A 12,715-nucleotide genomic window follows, 5' to 3' on the forward strand; every position below is an offset into this window, starting at 1 on the left:
TGTGAATTGGAGGTGCTGCTTTCTGAGGTAGACCGGAGAATAGCGGTGTAATTTGCAAGTTTGTTCTCCAGAATTAACAACAAAAGAAAAAAATAGATTGGGGAGAGTTTAGCTGATGCGGTTAACACAGTTGGGTCTGAACATCGCACTGAGTAAATTAAAAAAGAAATGGTGTGATTTATAGGTGTAAAATGTTGTAGTACCCTTAACAGTCTCAGTGGCGCAGCTCGTAAGACGCATGTGATCATGTCGTGACACGTTCGAGCATGAACTCGGCTCGAATCCAGCATCTGATGAGCTCTTTCTTCTTTATTTCCCGCTACATATCAGATTTTGCCAACTATTTATCACGAGAAAGACAAGTAGGAATCATCTATAAGTTTGTGCATCATATTTTATTTGCACATTTATTGAATGGAAATGTTTCCGATTCACGCATGCAAATTCATCTTCAGATAGTCTTTATAGCAATGTGTGTGCAGTAGATAGCTCAGATTACATTGGGCAAACAGGCAACCGCTGCAAATTGTGCTTTAATGTTTAGCTGGTCAACTGTATGGTATGGAAACCTTATATACCTGCTAGATGAACCCGTCTTATACAGCTGCCATTGCAAGGCTCAGACACTTTGTAGAGAGGAATTTAACACAACTGCCTCTAGGAGTCGCCAATGGAAATAAAACAGACACGCACAAAAAATGTGCGTACGCCAGCCATAAAGCTGCCGTGAAGCTGCGCACATTCCCACGTTCAGTTCATTGTTAGTAAATCCAAATGTGAGCGATTATGAGCGTGAAACCTGGCGTACGCAAAGTTTTTGTGCGTACGCAGCGTTGATACATGAGGCCCCTGGACTTTCATGTCTGGAGGTCTCTCTCTTTATGCGGGTCTCTTCCTGATGAAACTCCTTTGATGTCCTTCTTGATGGGTTGAGTTTGTAATGCAGTTCGGACGAACACGATCGCAAACTTTAAACTGAGTTTACTTTGCCGGAAAATAACAAAAGCGTGGTGGGAAAGTCCATGCGGCATAGAAAAGCCACGTGGCCCTCAAAGGGGCCACCATCGATGGGATCTTTGTTCGGATTACTCTGCTCAGATGTTTGGGGAACAGTCTGGTTATACCTGCGGGTCACGTGACAACCCGTTCAGCATTCTTGACCAATGATTTCAGGACAAAGTTTGAGCGCGAAACCTCTCTTTGTCTCTAGGCCGCCCAAAGCATGCGGAGAGGCATTTAATGCAGGGAATTAAAGAATAAAGCAATGCGAGTTATTATCTTGCTCTATGCATCATGTGTTGTAAAATGTCAGCAGAAACCCATCGGTACCAAATATGGGGGGTTTAAAAGTACATCAACATAATTTTTCATATCCTTACATTATTTATGCTTTAAAAAGGCCTAAAGGGAACATGCATACAGGTTATAAGAGAGGTTACACTGGTAAGAAAAGTCAGAAATGACATGCAAAGTTTACAAAACATAACACTTTAGTTTTGTGCTGGTCCAGGATTTCTGAGTTCATTTTCTTTCTGTCGGAACAGCCTCGTGGGTGTGAGTGTGTGTGTGTGTGTGTATTTGGGCAGGAATGTGTTTGAAGATCTAGGCTTATCTCTCCAGTCTCCCTGGATTACGTAAGGTGTCGGGGGTACCCAGACTTGTGGAGCCAGGAGTCGTAAAACGTCCTGTCGACTGAGCCCAGACCGTTTTCATGGAATGTTGCAAGGAATGTTTACCTCCAGCATATATGTTACAATATATATGTTACCAGTTATGTTGCACGCAAAACACTTTTACAAATCCCGAAACAAATTTACAAATACAGATTCTCTACGGAAAGGGCATGTACAACACACCGGAAGTGACGTGAATGTAACACACACACTGGAAAATATCAATAATATCCAGCTCGTGTGTGTGACTGTAGACAGGTTTTCACGAGTCTACAACTATAAAAATCATGGTTTGACCAACTGTGAAAACATATTAGAGCTATTCTGAAAAAATGTCAGCATGAGAATGTGTAGACCCGAGTAGCTCAGTTAGATAGGTCAGTTGTTACTTACGCAGAACCTTTTGGCTTGGGTTCGAATCCCGTTGATGACATGTCAATTAAAATCATTTCTTTACATTCATTTTGGTTTATACTGTTCTGCTACACAGGTATTAAAATCAATAATGTTTACTCTGACACCAAGTAATAAGAATCTTTATTCGGTATGGGCATGTTTTGTTGCCGTGAAAAAGTGACGAATCTGCAAACGTGAATAGTTCACATCTGAAAAGGGGCCTCAGTTAACACGGACACCAGTTAAACCATAACACAGGCTTCCTTCAGTTTACTGTTATGAGTCCTCAAGCAGAGGTTTACAAAGTGTAGACTTGACATCATGTCCACGATTACAGCGTACGAGTGGCCCTCGTTAAAATATTAAACACATTGATGCAGTATGTCTGGTGTTTAAGTTTGCCCAATTTCACTCGCGCTCTCCAGACAACCCTTCCTCGAGGCAAAATTATAATGTACATTATATAAAAACGCTGCATAAAATACAAACATTATTCACACATTACTTGCTGTGTTAAAGTAGAATTAATTACATTGAAACATTCATATACAGCTTACCTGATTCAGTGTGATGGCTTCGCCTGTTTCTGTGAGGACAACATGCTAATCTGTGGTCAGATTCCTGACACGAATAACCGTAAATCATCTTCCATTGTCAATCAGCATGAGCCATAGCATACTTACATTTGATGCATGTACATACAGGAAATGCTGCTTCGCAAAGCCAAGATCGCAGAGCCCTGACGGCGTGGTTGAGTCGAGTATGTTTACATGAGCAACAATACTTTAATACGATTTTAATATGATTAAGACAATACTCTGATTAAGAGTCTACCATGTAAACAGCGATATTTGATTACCCTAATCCGAGTCATTACTGAACTAAACAGAAATGGAATTAAGATGTGTGGAGTATGCAGATATTACTGGCATTATTAAAGTTAACACCGCAATCAAACTATTACCGTCATGTAGGACTTTTCGCCGTATTTTGTAAAAAGATCTACACATGCGGTTGTCATTAAAGAACCGCGTACACATGCACGCGCACACATCGCAAAATGCAGAGTTTTTTTTTTTTCCATTCTGCTTTCCATTAAAACGACAATCTTCCACCAGTCCTTACTTTATATTCGCACCTAATACCAAAGTTTGTCACGGGAGAGTGAATGATATGTTCATGACTGAAAGTAAAACTTGAAACGAACTGCAGTAAAGTCGAAAAATTAAAGATAAAACAGAAAAATGCTTGAGCCTCTGCAGGAAAGGTGAATAGCCTGGAGACGCAACATTTAAAAAGCACTTCATGTAACACCTCTATTATATTATTGTCTTATTAAGGAAAATAAATGATGTCCTTGTAAACATAGTCAGTAGTCTTCAAAGGAAGTGATAGATCCAGTAGGGCACTTTTTTTTTTTGTCAGACGGCTCACCGTTTTGACTTTCATTCATTCACTGTCATTCGTTTTTAAAAGCATCCGCTCCATTTTATGTGTATATATTTTACTGGAACGCATAAACTCTACAGGTGCCTGATAGTTCGCTGTGGAGCTAACGTTATTCATATTTACTCTAGTGAACGCATAAAAAAACTGCATCATAATTTACTCGCGTGCACGCCTCCATGTCTGGCGCTGCCCTAAATAGGTGCTGTGCACCCCTGGTGGGGCGCGCCCCACAGTTTTAAAACCCCTGACCTACAGTACTTAACAGAACACTCCACTGTTTTTGGAAATGGGCTCAATTCACCTCAGTAAAATGTTTTGAGTTTTATTATTGTAAAATCCATTTAGACGATCTACAGATAATATTATTACTCCTGCTGCAGCCATGGTAGGGGAGTCACGCTGTAACATCAGTTCCTAGAATGTTATTTTCTAGCCATATCAGCTTAAAAAACAGCCATTTTTAATTTTCTGTTGGTCTTAGTACACAAAATAACCTCAGAGGGGTCGAGTTTTAAATAGGAAAATTCTCAGAACTCTTTTTTTTTTTTTAAATCCGACTTTAAAAAATACAATTTTGAGGCAAAATGCTAATGGTCTAATCTGATTCCATGATTTATGCTAAGCTAGGGTAAAAGTGCTCCCGCCAGACCCAGACAGCTGAATAGATTTAAAAATAGTTAAATAACTGTTTAACTTTAGGGGAGTTATAAAATTACACTACAATATTTCCAAAAAAAAATGGAGTGTTCCTTTAAATGAATCAGTCTTTTCATGTGAATGATTGATTCAGTGAAACAGACAATAATTGTCTGCGTTTGTGCCTTCAGACAGATTTCCATTCATCTTCTGTGATAATCTCTCATACCTTTGCATCATGCCAAACATTTATTTTCTGTACTTTCCTTACAATTAGTGGAAATTTATCTGCAAAATAAAGAAATTTGCCCACCTCCATCAAAATGGTTTAAAGTAGTATATTCTAAAGTGAGTACTGAGTACAAGTACAAATTCAGGGGAAACGGCCCAGATCTACTGATCTCAGTCCGTAATTAGTTGACTTAAAGAGTGACAAAACCCAGTTGATTTTAAAGTGATTAGTTAAAACTGAGTAAACATTTTGTTTCCAACGTGATTAGTTGACTTAATAAATTCAGTAAACCTGATGATTCTAAAGTGATTAGTTGACTTCATTATTTCAATAAACCTGGTGACTCTAAAGTGATTCATTGATTTAATAAATTGAGTAAACGTTTTGATTCTAAAGTGATTAATTTAGTTCATACTGAGTAAACCTTTTGTTTAAAGTAATTAATTGACTTAATGAATTGAGTAAACCTGTTGATTCCAAATCGATTAGTTGACTTTACCTAAAAAAGTGAGTAAACCTGTTGTTTCTAAAGTGATTAGTTTAGTTAAAACTGGGTAAACCTGTTGATTCTAAAGTGATTAGTTGACTTTACTTAAAAAAGTGACTAAACCCTGTTGATTTTAAAGTGATAAGTTTAGTTAAAAACTGAGTAAACCTTTTGTTTAAAGTGATTAGTTGACTTAACTTAAAAAAAACTAAGTAAATCTGATAATTCTAAAGTGATTACTTGACTTTACCTACCTTTACCTGTTGATTTTAAATTGATTAGTTGACTTACAGAATGAGTAAACCTGATGATGCTAAAGTGATAATTGTAGTTAAAAAGTGATTAAACCTTTTGTTTAAAGTGATTATTTGACTTAACTTGACTGAGTAAACCCTGTGGATTCTAAAGTCATTAGTTTAGTTCAAAACTGAGTAAACCTTTTGTTTCTAAAGTGATTACTTGACTTTACCTGCGAAAGTAAGTAAACCTGTTAATTTTAATGTGATTAGTTGACTTAACTTAAAAAAATGAGTTAACCTGATGATTCTAAAGTCAGTAGTGTATTTAAAAGCTGAGTAAACCTTTTGTTTAAAGTGATTAATTGATTTAATAAATTGAGTAAACCTGTTGATTTTAAAGTGATTAGTTGACTTAACTTAAAAAAAATGAGTAAACAAATAAAAAGTGAGAGATTTTAAAGAGGTGTGTGTGTGTGTGTGTGTGTGTGTGTTGAACATTAAAGACGACAATCTGTAGGAGAAAACTGTTTTATTTTTGTTGTGCTATTTTCATCTCTCTGCTTTAAATTCTTCATGTCAACTTGAGGGATGTGATTTCTTTCTTACACCTATAATACATTAATGATTTGTGTGTCTCATAACTATTGATGGAACTGTGGCATATTTATTACACAATCTCCTGGTAATTAATACAGTGAGGTTTAATGTTACGAGTTTGGACATTTATAAGTGGACTTTCTGAAAGTTAGTCCTTCCCAAGAAAAAGATTTGCATTTCATGTCAAATGCTGATTATGAATGATCTTTAAAGTAACTGTAGAAGAGAAATTAAAATACATTTCTGATATTAGCAAATTTGCTGCACAAATGTAATCACTGCTACAGTAAAAACATATACTGAGCAATGTATTGGCATTATTGTCATCATGTAAATCTCCATCAACGTTTCCATTATAAAGAACATTTATTGGTCATAAATATAAGATCATGTTTATTTTTTACATGAAACAACTACTTGAATTTATTTCTTCATTTATTTCTTATTTTTAATTTGACCACAATATTTCATGACAGAGTTCTTTTCAGTCTATGAAATGACCAGTAACAGAGCGAGATTCACATCTGCGACAGATCATTTCTAATATCACAACACTGTCAATGTAATAGACATACAACAACAGCCTCATTGAAGAGGACATTCTCATGATTCTTTCACTTACAGATCCATAGTGATTGACAACAATTCTCAAAAATGTACCAGTAAAGAAATGCTCATATTTTCCAATGTGATGCCAATTCCCACTCTGCCTGCAGCGCCGTCCGAGGAGATGTTACCAGTGAAATATAGAAAAAGACAGCAGGAACAATAAGAAGCTCTACCAAAAAGGGCACCTAAAAAGAATGAGAGAGAGACAAAAAGGCTGTAAGCACAAAGCATATTTCACTGGATTGAATCACAGTTCAAAGTGTAGATTCAAATATTTGTTATGCTCTTTACATACATCAAAATTGGGACGCAAAAATATGGTAGACCCTTTAAAAAAAAGTTTTAAAAATAAATAATCCACCCCCAACAAATCCTGAAAACTGAAAGCACACCAACACTGAAAAAAGTGTTGCATGCAGAACTATTGCGAACAATTTATTTGTGTTTAATTTAAACAAACAAATTAAGTTTAATAATGTTCAACTTAATTTGTTTGTTTAAATTCAACACAAATAAATCGTTTACAATCATTTAACGTAAAAAAATTGAGTAAATCCAAGGAATCATCTCTGAATAATTTTTTTTTTCAGTGAACTGTACATATTTTGGATATCTCCTTCATCGGACTCATTAACTTCAGGTTTTGGAGTTTCTTCTAGTGTTCTGATTAATAGATTCACGCATGTTTAATTAGGGAGAGGATGAAAGTGTGTACTGTTGGTGTGCCTTTAGGAACAGGGTTGGGAAATACAGCCCAAAACAACCCCAAACTCCACAATCAGTTCATTCAATTAAATAAAAGTCTAGTCTACAAAAATGAATGGTCTAAAATACAGACAATAAATCAAGTAATCAAATCTCATTCACTTTCGCTTGACTGTATAATATAATATTAATTTTGATTTAAGTTACTAGTTATTTAGTGAAGAGTAGCAATGTGTCGTTTGATTGACACCTAATACTGGAAATGTCACTTTACTGCTGCGTTCATACCAGATGTGGATGAAGCGTCAAGTGCGAGTAATTTACATGATAATTCAATGCAAAGAAGCGAACAGACATCATGCTGCACTATTCCCACAAATGAGGCGGTGAGAATGACGAATTAAGTGGCAGGACTTGAGCTGCACGAATTGAGCGTTTTGCGCGTTTGACGTTCTTAACATGTGAATCTCGTGATTCTCGTGAGTTGGAAAATCTCAACTTTAGCAGACATTCGTGCGGCGTTAATCAATCAGGAGCATGCTCTTGTAGGAGCGTGCAGTGCCTGCAGTTGGTGTCTCGAGGGGAAATCCTCCTGCCGACACCCAACAACAGCTCATCAAACTGGGCTTGGCTGAGTCTGAAGCACCGCTGAAAGCCTCCATTATCCAGGTACAGTTTCTGGAGGAGTTTATGAGCTCACAGAGCTGGGTGTACCTCTAAAAGGATATAGTGGACTCAGACACAGCTCCAAATGAATCAACGCTGTTTTTCAGCCTTCCTAAAGCACATAAAGCACTGCTAATCTCTCAATAAATTTTAAGTTAGCCATTTAGCAACGAAGCTAGAGTGCCGGGGCAGAGAGAAGCCCTGCCCATGATGCAAATCTGCGTCTGTTGTGAAATACATTTGACGCATGAATGAAGTGAGTACACTCAAAATGTTCAAGCGTCTATTTATGCTTGAACAGCAAAAACAAAACACAATAAAACAGGCATGTTTAAATATCATTACGTAAATTTGTCACACACCAAAATCACAAAGAAAAATGCTGAGTTCCACACGATCGATTTGTTTTGGGACAATATGAAGAAATTAAGCTAGCTTAATAGTTTTTACAAATTTAAGTGGATTGAACATAAAACATTTAAGTTGTCCCCCCAAAAAGCTCAAGAATTGTTTCGGGTCATTTTAAATAAGTAGTTGAAGAAACAGGACGCGTAGAAAGAACTATGACACATGGGTTTAATGAGAAAAAGGGACTACAGACACTATATAAAAAATGAAATACACTGTAAAAGTGATTTGTCGAAAAAGTGAGTAAACTCATTGCCTGCAAATTACTAAGTAAATGAAGTATGTGCATAATTTTAAAAAAATAAGTTGTCAACATGACAGTTCTAAGTTACAACAGAAATACCAACCTGAACACACGGCAATTCGTAACTTTTTGATTTAGTGGCTAATTCTAAATAATGCGCATGATCTCATTGGTACAATTTAGTGTAATTCGCTCATCCCCTAATGGCGGTTGGCTTTAGGGGCGGGGTTGGGTGCCAGGCCTCCATTTTAAAAACTTACAAACTCATATTTAGCCACTAAAGTAACAAAACAGAAAATAATCATTTTACCTTGTTAGATCAGGCTGGAAATTATGGGAAAAATCATAATCACGATTATTTTGGTCATAATTGTAATCATGATTATTTAAAACGACTATCAGTTGAAGTCAAAATTATTCGCCCTCTTGTGAATTTTTTTTATATATAAATATTTCCCAAATGATGTTTAACAGGAATTTTTCACAGTATTTCCTATAATATTTTTTCTTCTAGAGAAAAGCTTATTTGTTTTATTTTCGCTACAATAAAAGCAGGTTTAAATATTTTGAAACCTACTTTAATAGCACAATATTATTAGCCCCCTTAAGAAATATATATTTTTACTTGCAGAAGAAACTACTGTTATACAATGACTTGCCTAATTACACTAATTAAGCCTTTGAATGTCACTTTAAGCTGAATACTAGTATCTTGAAAAAATATATAGTCAAATGTAATGTGGTGTCATCAAAGCAAGGAGAAAAGTAATCAGTTATTAGAAATGAGATTTCAAAATTATTATGTTTAAAAATGGGTAGAAAATAAATCTTTTTATTAAACAGAAATTAGGGAAAGGGTCGCAAATAATTTAGGAGGGCTAATAATTCTGACTTCAACTGCATGCACAGTTATTTTCCTCCCTGTAAATAAGGAAGGGGGAATAAATACAATAAAATAAATATATGAAACAAACTGTGCTTTAAGCATCTTCACTGTAAGAAAAAATTTTAGCTACAGCAGTCCTTTAGTCAAGAGCAGTGAGGGATTTTCTCCTTTTGTTGTTTGATTAATGATAAAAACAGTCGGCAGCAGGAATATTGCGCGCTGTCACTTTAAGAACAGTGCTTTCTTTTTCCACGTGTCTATAGATTCTCAACTTGTTTATCACACAAATCAGGGTAAATATGAATAATCACTAAACACCGTGCTCTGACACAAATGTGCATGTATTTGACCATTAAAGAGCTCACATTATGATGACTTTAGATGTTTGTGCTCTGCTCGACTCTGAGGGTAAGTGAGCACACACACAACAATATGCGCTGTTTCGTGCATTTAAAAACATGAATGATTTGAATGTACATCAATGCTTTTAGTAGTTTTCACGTGGAACTGAGCTTTGCAGAGCAACAAATGTGTACAAGTGAAAAGGGGGCGATATATGATGAAATAATTGTTTATCTCGATTTTTTCAAAACCGTTAGAAGATGAAATCGAAATCAAAACCGGATTTTCGATTAATTGCATAGCCCTACTTATTTAATTTGAATTTTTTAATAAAATCTACTTGGCAATGGCTTTCTCACCTTTTGATGTCATCATTTTTTACAGTGTAAAACAAAGTCAAAATAAAACAAAATAATATTTCTCTTTTTTTTAACAGCTCTTGCGGTTTTATCCAATTTGAGATCAGCTCTGTGCTGATGTTAATGTCACCTTTCACAGAAAGATTAACAATAAAGGGAAAAAATGAGGAAATATGTTTTAAAGATAAATTTAGCATTAAAATATGGGAGAATCCAAGAAAAATGAGAAGGTTGACTGGTATGGCTCCTTACATTTTCTCAAGCAGACCAACAAAACACTTACCATCCAATGTAGCATTGGCACAGGTTTTCATGTGACGTAGCTTGCTTAATGAGCAGCTCCACTTGTGTTGGTACGTCCAGAGTCTCATCATGGGAAAAATCTCGACCTATAAAAAAGTAAAAAAAAAAAACACATTAGAATTTGTAATTGTTTTTGCCAGATTATAAATGTTCTACCAGAATCATGCATGAGGTCGTGTTTTTGTTTAGGTCTTACCAGTTAACTTGTCCCGCACTCGGTTGATGATCTGAATGGCTTTCTTGTTCAAGGCTTCAGGTTGCACAAGGCCGTCTCCAACTGAAAGAGAAACATTTCAATTAAATATAGTGCATAAATTACAAGCATAAACCTGATTCTTTACACGAGAGGAGAGGAGTCGAATTTACAGGAAGAGAATGGCGTACGATTTAGTGTCAAAACGCAATGCAAAAGCGCCTGTTTGGCAATATTTTGGGTTCAAACCAAATGCAAAAAGAGAACCTGAAAAGGTTAATGAGGCAATCTGCAAACATTGCCTGACAAAGGTGGCAGCATGTGGAGGAAACACAACTAATTTATACACGCACCTTCAACGCACATACTTGATGTGTAACTATGGATGGGTCGCGGGTAGATAAGATCAATAGCCATAAATATGCAACGCATACTCTCATTTTAAAAAATCACGTGACCATCATCTCACAATGTTTAGAAATAAATAATTGTATTTATTATTAAAATGAGTGAGTTAGCAATGCTGTGTCATTAATAAGCCAACTGCAGAGAAACAAAGCAACCATCGCGGCAACTGCAGTTATCACTTTTTCTGTAGTTCAGCTGTTCTTTTTTGCACTTGATTATTATGCGTTTAATGTTAAAAAATCAATAATGAATAGGCCGATAAGAGTGTATCCTGTTTGGTTGTGCGTATTTTATCACTGAAGCCGCTCTCTTCAAAAACTGAAAGATGTTTCGTCTGTTTGGCAATATTTCGACTTTTAATCAAATGAAAAGTTAATTTAGATGAGCCAATATAAAAAAATTGCAGTAAACCGTGACGTGCGGCCAAATATCGAATCTGAGGTCTGATCTCATCTCTCTCTCGCTGTCATCCAGACATCGATACGGACGCCACACAAGTCAAGTCGCAAAACTGAGGCTGGTATCAGCAGACAGGTAGAATAGCTTAAGCCTTTGCGAATCTGTCAAAATACAACACTGAAATAATGTCTTTCAGCCGAAAAGTCTGTCTGTAGGATATCTGTCAAACGCAATCAGAGCCAATATTATGTAAAGGTTTGTAGCCTAATAATTATATTAACTCTGATAAAAAGAAAACCAAAATAAACAATTCATTGCATTTTTCGTTTGATAAAGAATATACGGAAACGAAAAAAAATCAAAGGGTGAAATCAAAGGGAACAACACGCAAATAACAAAACAAATAAAACTGGTCTCGTGGAGTTCAGCACTTTTCATCTTGCCAGTGTATGCTGTGTAGTGTGTATAGCGCCCTTAAGGCTGATTTATACTTCTGCGTCAATTGCCGGCGTATGCTACGGCGCTGATGCATAGCCCTTCGGCGTCACTGACGTGCACCTCTCAAAAAATGTAACTACACGTCGCAACAACGCGTAGCGCAAGCTCTGTGATTGGTCGGCTTGGTAGCGCTGACGAGTCTAGGCGGGACCGAGAGCCACGCGAATGGCGCGAGCGATTGTTTACAAGTGTGGAGTCCCGTGAAGGAGCTCCGGATGGAAAGTTTTGTTTTGTGTTTACCTCATAGTTAAAGTTGTTGCACGTCCGCCAGTTCCTGCCTCTAAATGAGCGAGTTTGAGTCACTTGTACAACCAGGAAGTGTTCAGGAAAAGCAAAACAGAAGCGAAGAAACTCGCCACTTAGCATTTCGGAAGTGTTAATGCAGACCAACAGAGACAGCGCGCAGAAGTATAAATGCACAGCTGCACGCGTTGCCTGCGCCGTGAGTTACGCCGGTCACTTGACGCAGAAGTATAAACCAGCGCATGTTGGGAATTGCCGCAAAACTGAAAGTATTATACATATGCATTCATAAGCAGAAAAAAAGAGGAAACCCCCACCCCCACGGTGATACCGGTATTACCGGTGTTGTCACATGTCGATTAACCGGTGGGGAAATTTCCTCATTGTCACAACCCTACTGCGAAAGTATTGTGCGATTTTGAGTGTGCTTCATTCAGGTGAGTGGGCTTGACAAACCACATCAAATCAGGCCTTTATTTTTCACATACACTTTCGTATAGTGAAATTGAACCCCCCCGACCATACACAAACATCACAATTTTGGGGGAGACAGGTCACAGGAAGTAGCATTTAGAAACAAAGTAAGATACATCTGGACAGTTAGGCAAAAAAAAAAACACCCCCTCAGCTTGCCTTTGATTAGGACAAAGTGAGAAAGGGAGAAAAACAGCCCTATCTTAGCATAAGCACATCAGCAGGACACAACATTGACAGGGGGGGTGGGAACAGGGGAAATGGAAAAA

The 12,715-nt window shown here is 36.9% G+C and overlaps 1 protein-coding gene and 1 long non-coding RNA gene across 2 annotated transcripts in view; one reads left to right on the forward strand and one right to left on the reverse strand.

Moving 5' to 3' along the window:
• The first annotated feature begins 2,235 nt into the window (after positions 1–2,235).
• On the forward strand, positions 2,236–5,746 carry LOC147842856 (uncharacterized). Its single transcript, XR_015498498.1, has 3 exons — positions 2,236–4,691; positions 4,783–4,940; positions 5,037–5,746. It is a non-coding gene; the product is annotated as an uncharacterized LOC147842856 (long non-coding RNA).
• The window catches only part of mtor (mechanistic target of rapamycin kinase), a 236,007-nt gene continuing 228,921 nt past the window's right edge, over positions 5,630–12,715 (reverse strand). The window contains 3 exon segments of the mRNA NM_001077211.3: positions 5,630–6,503; positions 10,212–10,317; positions 10,428–10,508. Of these exon segments, the coding sequence (NP_001070679.3) occupies positions 6,488–6,503; positions 10,212–10,317; positions 10,428–10,508 (203 nt within the window). The 3' untranslated portion in view covers positions 5,630–6,487.

Source organism: Danio rerio, chromosome 8, assembly GCF_052040795.2.
Source record: "Danio rerio strain M-AB ecotype USA chromosome 8, GRCz13ab, whole genome shotgun sequence".
NCBI lineage: Eukaryota > Metazoa > Chordata > Actinopteri > Cypriniformes > Danionidae > Danio > Danio rerio.